At 38.7% G+C, this 9,614-nt stretch overlaps 1 protein-coding gene across 2 annotated transcripts; it reads right to left on the reverse strand.

Moving 5' to 3' along the window:
- Window positions 1–1,569: 1,569 nt before the first annotated feature.
- Window positions 1,570–9,410, reverse strand: lhx1a (LIM homeobox 1a). 2 transcript variants are annotated; one of them, XM_084126722.1, is made up of 5 exons: window positions 8,519–9,410; window positions 6,966–7,189; window positions 5,974–6,218; window positions 4,047–4,212; window positions 1,570–3,043 (listed from the first exon to the last, which is right to left on the reverse strand). In XM_084126722.1, exons 1-5 carry the CDS (start codon window positions 8,686–8,688, stop codon window positions 2,664–2,666), a joined length of 1,185 nt encoding a protein of 394 aa, XP_083982848.1. In that variant the 5' UTR covers window positions 8,689–9,410; the 3' UTR covers window positions 1,570–2,663. The 2 variants fall into 2 exon arrangements, with proteins under 2 accessions (XP_083982848.1, XP_083982847.1); XM_084126721.1 differs by having other exon boundaries at window positions 5,974–6,251.
- Between the last annotated feature and the right edge of the window lie 204 nt (window positions 9,411–9,614).

The raw sequence follows: 9,614 nt of genomic DNA on the forward strand, positions 1-9,614 counted from the left end.
ACATTAGTGGGATGCGTGTCTGTATTCAAATCATTGCTCTCTAGATTTAAAAAACGGCATTTAAAAACGCGTTTCAAACATTTATATTTAATGTGTCGACAAGGTCAGGCCGAACCAATAGTCGATGTTCAATCAATATGAGATTTGAATTTAAAGAGCTTTGGCCTCCCGGGTGACAGAGCATGGAGTCAGCGGTGTGGTTAAGCCCCGGGCTCAGGAGGGCCCGCAGGCCTGTTTAACTCTCAGGACCATGATTAATTCATAGTGGATTATGTGCTGGGTGCAGCAGGGGCACCGCTGGGCTCCTTCACACTAAAACCACACACTGCAATGAGATAAAGGCTTTTCCCCCAGATAGCAAGCTCAATTTGATGCCGTCTTCCTGGCCTCTGTACCTGTGAAGGGTTCCTCCCACATACGCTCCCCACAGAGAGTCAAATCAACTGAATCTCATCCGACTCTTTTGTTTGTCCCTATCTATGAACTGAGATGTGGAATGAGATGAGTTCAGTGATGAGGTTGAACTTGTTTCTCCATATATCTATTGTCTCGGATGCCAAGGTGTTGCAATGTCTATGTCATCTTTTAAGATTTTCACAACGTTTTAGAAGAGAAAGAGCGACTCTGAGGCACTTCTAATGTGCTGTGAAAGTTATGATTCTTAGTCATCTGGCACCATAGTAGATACTGAATGTGTTTAAAATAATGAAACTTGTCAGGTTTTCTTGCACAGCCAAGATAAAAAGGAAAGAGATGGTGAATTGATGAAGATATACAAAATATTGTATAAAAAATTCAATTGTAAGAATTAGGTGCTACTGTATAAAAACAAGAAATAAGTTGTTTCCCAAAACAACACAGTTTTGACTTTCCATTTACAGTATATCTCAAAGTGAAAAGGTGAGAACACCCATAATCATAGGACATAATTTTAAAACATTTGATTTAGCTGATTTGATCGCTGAGTAAATGATGCTTTGTTAGTATTGTGAAATGCCGTATCATGAAAGGACATCTTTACACGAGGTTTTTTTTTACGTATTGCAGTCAAGACAGCCTTGTGAGGGTTACGTGATGTCCTCCACCATGTCGTGTTCATCCTGAGAGATTACAGTTGGGGAATATTCTTCAGAAGCCATATTTCTCAGAAAGCAGAAAGCGCCTGTATTTAGATGCTTGTAATCTCAGCTAGTCCAAGGAAAAGCACCTATCATCCGAATTTCATATTTTCTAATTTTATTAAAAACTCACAAATTTGTCAACATGTCGTATTTATACAGTGAATGGTCTAATATGCACTGGAGGTCACGTAAGCTTAGGTTTATTAGAACAATAAAAGACATACCATGAGAATTTGATATTTAAAGAAAGTAGCAGCTGCTTGCTGCACATTTGACCATCAATTTCAATAGTTTGGATTTTCCTTTAAAGACACAAAAATAAAACTTGTAGGTCTAAGTATGTTATATTAACAATTTATGAATGTTTTTTTCAGCAGACTAAAAAAATTAAGAAGTCAATACTTCTTATTGTTTTTTAAACACTTACACTTTGTTTCAACACTGCAGATAATGGTGCAAAGCACTTTTACAGTATTTGTGCTATGTTTTTATTTGGCAACTGTCTACTTGTATTTTTTTTTTCCAGTTTTTTCTTCTTTTTTTTTTGTAAACAACATTTTGTACAAACTAGCACAGTGAACCACAACCCCAGCAAACTTCCATCATACAATATAAATAAAATCAATACAAAAGTTTGGTTGGTTGCTTGGAACATTTTTTTCTGGATCAAGAGGTTCTAAATCATGGTTGATACTTTTAACTCCTGAATTAAATATATTACGTAAACAGTTGACTGTTCTATGTCCCTTTCAGACCCTTGTTAAAATAATTTTAGAAGGTAGACTTCATTTATCAACATTTCAAGTTCTCTTCCATTAAATAAAGGGTTCACCATCCATACACATTTTAACATTTTGCCTTTTGAAGGCTAACTTCTTCAGATTTGGTGGAATTCTTGGGGAACAAAAACAGGATATGCCCAGAAAGAGAAAAAAAAAGCTTTTTCTCCCTGGCCTTCAGAAACATATTTAGTGTCGAAAAGGTTGTTTAAGTGTCAGTATGGCAGAGCCTTGAAAGGCAAGGAGGTCTGAGGAGTTTTCAAATAAATAAATTAGTCTGACGGCTTAGATCTTTCCTAGAGTCAACATTGCAGGTTAGCGTTAGATCAGCCGCCTTGGGTGTTTCTCTGTAAAGCTGACAAGTCTTTGACGGTGGCCGACGCTGTTAATGTGTCGCTATCGCTGTTTTAGAGCGGCGATTTAACCGGTGGTACGTATTGAGCTTCTGGAGGGACGCTGCTGTGCTGGGAGTTCATACAGCGACCTGGTCAACAGTATCATTTCTTTCTCTTCTTGAGTTCGGACTTGGGATAAAGAAAGAAAGAAGGAAACGGAACATCAACACAATGAGTTCAAGAAGGTAAATGTCAATGCCCATGCTGCCCTCTGCTGCTCTCTCTGTGAGCTGTCCCACCACATTTATGACATGGAAAAAAGGGGGAAAAAGACAAAAATGATAACCAGAATGTGCGGCCAGTGTCCCTGTTCCCTCCCTCCTCTGTTTATCATAATTTCTCTCTGCTGAAATGTCCGTTCACAGGAGCTACCAGACCGTGCCCTCGTTCATTTCTGATGGAGGGTGGGAGAGGTGGTTGCTGTATCCGGTGCCGTTGAGGGAGAGGGATGTAAAGGATGGACTAGGTCCAAAAACATCTGAGGACATGCTGTGCAGGGGCCCAGGTATCCCTGGCTCTGGACTGGGTGAGTCCCCTGGGTGGTGAGACATGATATCTGAAAAGCGCTGTACTTCACTGGACGGATGGTGGCCGGGGATAGGATGGTCCATGCCCCCTAGCGGGGTACCGGTGGGTCCTGACGATGGAACGAAGGGGAGGTCTACAGGAGTCTGGGCCTGTGAAGATGGAGGGCCTTGGGGAAAGAAGTCGTAATTCCCTCCCGGGCCGTAGTACTCGCTCTGATAATCTGTAGATACACGAAGGATAAAAGAATTTCGGTTTAGATTTGGAAACAATGAGCAGGCGGAAACTCCTTGTTTAAAAATTCTGAGAGTATGTAGTGTGTCATTCATGGAATAAATCTCAATACGCCACATTAGTCACAGAACATGTTACACTGAAATCACAAATGTAGCTGGGTGGGGAGAACAAAGCTTTGCTAATTACAATGAGGAAGGCTTCGCCTTTCTGAACAGCTGAAAACTTATAAAACAAGCTGTTATTGATATGATAGTGTACATATAACAATAACTGCTTTGTTTTATGCATATGGAGGAGAACCCAGTAAATTATAATAAAACATTTATATAGGAGGAAACTTATCACAGTTTCTACAGTTCATGTTTCTCCCGAGTATGTGCCTTTAAAGAAACCGACTGTCATAAATTTTGATTTTATTTGTTTACCCAACAACAGCCACAGCAGAAATGTTATACTAATTTAAGTTTGTTAAAAAAAATATTTTATAATCAACATTCAAAACCACTGATACTGAAAATACAGATTTGTGTAATCGAACTTTACCTATATATATATTATACACACTTAAACTTAGGTCAAATATAAAGTGAAATAAAAATAAACTAGACTGAATAAAATCGACACACGTATATCGTTGGAACAAAGACGCCATTGTGGATTAAAAGTAAAGTAAAAAGCATTAAAAAGTCCTTAACAGAGCAACACAACAAATATCAAACAACTGTTTCCACCATATCAAAGCATTTCAAACACATTGACAACAGGAAAAAAATTGCCAGTAGCTATATGTTTAGGAAGCCCAGTCTAATTATAAAACTAAAAAATTATATTTGCAGACTTTTTAAACTGAAAACACAAACTAATAGATATAAAACACGTGTCATTGTCGCGTAACTCTACCATTTTCACTTCTGATGCGAAACAAATGAAACCAGCGCGATAAAGAAATACATATTTCAGATAAAGGTTTGATATAGATTATATCTTACCTCCATAGTATGAAAACGGGCCGTTTGGAATTAATTCTCCAGGCTCGAGTCTGTCCACGAGCGTTCGCATTCTTCTCGGACTCCGGAAGAACGCGTGTCTCCTCGCGCCGAGCGCGCTCAGCTGTTTCATGCGCCGCTCTTTAGACCGCCGGTTCTGAAACCATACCTAGAGAACGTGGGCAAAAATTGGAAATATTTTTAAAATGTGCTAAACGTGCTAAAATCGGTTACAATAATTAATTGCAGTTGTAAAAACCAACAGTGTGCATTGTATGTGTATGCAGCTTCACGAAATAATTGCAGAAGTAGTTCATTACGTTCAGTGCGCCTAGTTATATAAATACATAGTAACATGGGAAAACATAAACTATGAAGAAAAATAAAATATATTATCAACTACCAAAATAAAAACATTATAGGCTAACCAAATTAACATATTTGCGTAAATGTATGTGGCTGATACATTTTATGATCTGCACTGTTTAAATGCTAACATTTATTTTGGTTGATTTTACGAGCTTTCAGAGGGTCAATTCGATTTTATTTATTAGTAAAGTGGGCCTAATTCTAAGTGGTCTAAATGCAAATACCTGCAGGCTGTACATTTGGCACCGTTTTGACTTAAACATTTAAAGCATTTTTAAACTTTTGTATTTTATTTTTATTATTATTATTTTACTGTGAGTGCAATGCAAACTAACACAAGATGTCCTACAAGATGTGCAAACCTAACAGTCTGGCACTATGGCCTAATGTTTACATGTCACGTTTACTATTTTTATTGGGTCAGAGCAGCGTTTTCACAGTCTACTGAGGTAGGCCTGTGAAGTGACGGAATACATTCGTATTGTAGTGACAAGATTACTCGTAATTATCGTCACTGTTAGAGAGTCGGATCTAACCTCACTTTAATGATCTTTTAACCCTCCATTTACTCCGACTGAGGGGGCAGCAGCGGGGACTTTAAATCTCTAATTAATACTTAATAGGAGGGTGGTTACCGATATATTAACCGGCTCTATGCAGTTATTATTTCGTAATCTATATATCCACCCTTGAATTCCTTTTGCTAATTATAGTTTACTCTGACGGTCTTAAATATCCAACCTCGCCACTCTATTAATCTCAACCCCTTCCCTGCACTTGATCTTATGTTCAGTCTCATTTTAAGGCATTATCCCCGCAGCACCAATCTATTACGGGGCTTTTAACGACGATGATGTTTTATCTGTGTTCTTATCGGGTCTCTCACGCTGAACAAAATGACCAAGATGAGGATCTTTAAAACGATGCTGACAAATCCCATATAGCATGCGTAAATGAGGGCGCACATTCGCCAATGTACTGCGCGACTCTCATTGTTCCGCCCGTTCACTCGACAAAAAAAGCAAAGATCGATTCTCAATTTCTCACAGAACACCACCTAGTATGAGGTACTTTGACAGACACAGAGACAGATTTCTGCGTTTCCACTTGACTGAGAACCGTCACAGCATGTCTAAATGTGGTCGCAAAACGTGATGGCGCTGCATTGCCAAGACTCCCATCGTTCTCACCAGTCTGATGCCAGCTGGCGTGCCTCTCCATCTCTCGAGTCAAGTATAAAAGGCTAACCATATAAATGTTACTTCCAAATATTTACAGGTGCCAGCAAAAAGTGTCCTCATTTCAATTCAAATGGTCTTGCCTCAAGGATTGGAAAGGAGGCACAGTGAAGGCTCGTATGTGCTTTTCTCTATTTCATCCAGGGAGAGACATTTGTACCACAATAAGCCTAAGAATCACACACTATAAATTCTCGTCAGGAAACAGTATTTGTAGGCCTATCTAATCGTGCTTGTCGTCAAAATTACTAACAGCAAGCGTAGCAATTACATGCTACCAATAAACACAGTTTGTTAGTGTATGTAATGGTGTTTAAGTTTACCTGAATAACTCGCATGTTGAGCCCCGTCTCCTGCGCCAGTTGCTCCCTGATGTGTCTGGTTGGTTTGGGGGTCGCCGCGAATGCCGCTTTCAGTGTCTCCAACTGCTTTGCTTTAATCGTGGTACGCGGTCCTCTCCGTTTGCCTCCGAGGTTCTGGTCATCATTTTCATTGTTACCCGTTTCTTTGTCCGATAAGTTTGCGCTTTCCGCATCCTTGACATCGTCCTGTAGCTGGTCTTGCGAATCTGGCGATAAACTAGGGTCACTGCAAGCTGTAACTGAATGTGGAAAGGGACGTCGGAGACAAGGAGTCGAAATAAAAACCTCAGAATTAGGCATGGGGACCAGAGAAGTGTTATACACTAAATAATGGAATGTAAAATAAATAAATAAACCCAAAGGGAAAAAAAGAAAGAAACGCAAAATTCAATAAAACAAAAGAAGAAATGAATAAACAAAGAAAGAACAAAGAAATACTGGTATTTAGAGCTGACAGAACTGTCACAATGCACTAGTTTACTGTAAAAGATTATTAGAAAATAAACTGTCCAGCTGTTCCTCTGCAATAGGCCACACAATTAATGCAGCAAAATCTGTACTTCATTTCACATTGAAATTGGAAGAAAAAAAATTAGATGCTGTTCAAAATTTGCTATGCACGACACCGTCTGAAGATTTTATTATTATTATTATTATTATTTAAGAATATAGAACAATACAATAATTCGCTTTTGTGAGACATATTGAACGGACTTCAAGAGAGTTCAGTCTGCATTTGTTAAAAATGTTCATGTTTTCATCAAAAGATATCTTATTAATCTTTAATCTAAATGTTCAGTATTATTGATATAGCGAAATAATATGGGACAAAAAACCACGGACGCGTACAATAATATATATATATATATATATATATATATATATATATATATATATATATATATATATATATATATTCCTAGTTATCATTTCACCTAATTCATTTTACTCACCTGAAAGGAGATTGGCGTCTTTTCCGTTCGAGCTGCTTAAATAATCTTCTTTACAGACAAATTTATTTTCGTCTATGATATACAATTCCTCCCCCGTTGATAGCTGCTTGTTACACATCATGCATGTGAAGCAGTTCAGATGAAAGACTTTGCTCCGTGCCCTCCGGACCAAGTCATTCGGCGAGATCCCCTGAGCACAACCCGCGCATTTTGTTCCAAAGCGCCTGCAAATGGACAGACCAAGAAAAAAAGGTCACTATACCACGGTAAAATAGCAGATACATATGAAAGGATGTTATAGCCTATGTCCAGAGCAGGGTCATGTAATAGCATCGTATATATTTGAGTGTATATAAAATGTGTGGTCGTAAATGTCTTATATTATCATCACTGTTATTTTGGGAATAATATACATTTCACAATAATTATTTGTTCAGTTGTTATTGTTTATGCAATGTTAACGCAAATTTAAAAAAAAAAAATGATATTTAGAAATGTATTAGTACACCTAAAAATATACTTTGAATTTAGATTTATTTTGCATGTGTTTTAAAGTGCATTAAAGCATAATTAATAATCACCCGTAACAAAGACATGTACATTCTTCCAATACAAACACCATTGCAGTAAATACTCACCACTTCATTGTTGTGACCAATAATGTGTATTGTGGTTCTCTGTACAGATTGTTGATTCTGAGTCTGTGATTACATTGTCTGAGGGTTTCCATCTCAAAGTCGTTTATTATTCAAATCCACTTATCACATCTTAACTCGAAGCACTGCAGACACACGCGGGGCCACTGGGCCGCGTTACACTTTCAACTACCCTGGCAAAGCATTGATCCCTGCGGCTTCCCTGGCTGCCATTCGTTGTAAACAAAGTGTGATTTCCTTAAAACCCTTGCTGCGGACGAGTACACAGACTATTAGTGTATCTGCTCGCCATTTTGCATAACAATTCAAATTAACAAGCATTTAATTAATGGACGTCCTAATCAAATAATCAAACAAGTCGGGCTTGTTGACAGTACTTAGGGTCACACTTCATGTTAGTGTGAATGTAAGTCCTAATTCTAATGAAATCATGCAAAAATGTGTATATATATGCACTATGTATAGCTTTAACAGCATTTTGAATTTAAGTTTATTACAGATCAGTTTTCATCAAATTTAAGTAGCACTGTAAGAGTGATTGAGAAAAGGCTACTTCCCAAATGTGTGAAACCTCTTTTAAAACTTAACTGTGCCATTTTAAAATGATATATAGCCTATATATATTTGGTTTCATTTATGTATAACCCATAAACGGTAAATTTTACACATTTTTCAAATACATAAATAATTTAACCATAGCTGCAAACCAACCGTTTATATCTGTATATTGGAGTTAAAAATATGACCAACTTTTTCTGTTGTTCTTGTAGACAATTATACCAGTGTCCCTGAAGCTCATCGTATTAAATAAACTATTATATTCCCATGTATCACAGATCCACAGCAGAAAAAAAAAAAAAAAATGTTGATGAGGTCGAACTCACGCAAGGAACTTACCTAAAGAAGTCGTTTTTGCAATAGAGTTTTCCTTCTCGAGAGAAGCATTTCTCTGTTAGGTTACATTTGCACTCGCAGCATTGAACGCACTTGATGTGCCATGCTCTGTCCAGAACATTAAGGAGAAACCTGTCTAATATAGGCCTCTCGCAGCCCGCACAGTGGACCATCGTCTTTGGATGTGCTCCCACAGTTACTGCCGTGGTGTCCACAACCTGAGGGTCTGCTGCTCCTGTTTTCCCCTTTCAAAAGAGAGGAGGGAAAGGGGTGTAACGCTGAAGGATGCTCCAAATCAGTCTTGGCGAACAGGTTTGAAAGGAAAAGATCAAGACGTTTTAAATATATTCACCACTTTTGTGTATGGGGATGGACCTGTAGCGGTCCAAAATCAAGATGATAAAAGAGGATCTTCTCATGAGGTAGTGCTTCAGTTGTCAGTCATTATTTCTCATCCTCTTCCTTCCCAAATTCGGAGATGCACAAATGAAGCCAGCATAGAGAAATCTTTCAAAACACCAACTGTTCGTTGGCTACAAAGACACGGACATCATTGCGGAAAAAGCAAGTCGCCGTTGTCAACAAGGTGAAGCATTGGTGATGATGTTCATTCAAGTCTTTCATAAGCAAGCATCTAATGCAACCGGTCTTCAGCACAGGAGACACGCGAGCCCAGAGACACTAGAGTGCACTTTACGATGTCCACGTATCCACTGTATACGTCCCTCTGAAAGATGCAAAGACCAAACGCGTTTGAAAAGTGCGTCTCCCTCTGTAACGTGTGCTGTTTTCCTCGGTAAGACAGGAGAGGTGAAAGATGCTAGTGTGAACAGAATGCGCGTGACATCTCGTTGCAGGACTGATGACGATCCCCGAACAGCCTCCGGTGTTCTGCATGTTCCTGAAAGCACACGAGCCAGCCTTATTCACAGCCTCCTGACGTCACTCCGGGCCGAGGCCAATCAGCGGCTTGCCGTTCAAGTAACCATTAGCTATCCCCTCACCTCTTTACCGGCACACTCTGCGCTATTTATAGGGAACAGAGGACACCAATTGTCAAAAATCCCAGAAACTGTCATATCTTAGTTAATGTGGGGAG

Source organism: Abramis brama (genome assembly GCF_963993115.1).
Source record: "Abramis brama genome assembly, chromosome: 10".
NCBI lineage: Eukaryota > Metazoa > Chordata > Actinopteri > Cypriniformes > Leuciscidae > Abramis > Abramis brama.

What these genes read in the sequence shown, in the direction of transcription:
- lhx1a (XM_084126721.1), bottom strand. Translation starts at nt 8,688, where the DNA reads ATGGTCCACTGTGCGGGCTGCGAGAGGCCTATATTAGACAGGTTTCTC. An exon ending in TGCAAAAACGACTTCTTTAG is followed by an intron (nt 7,190 to 8,518) that starts GTAAGTTCCTTG and finishes GTCCATTTGCAG; the next exon opens with GCGCTTTGGAACAAAATGCG. An exon ending in AGACGCCAATCTCCTTTCAG is followed by an intron (nt 6,252 to 6,965) that starts GTGAGTAAAATG and finishes TTCCACATTCAG; the next exon opens with TTACAGCTTGCAGTGACCCT.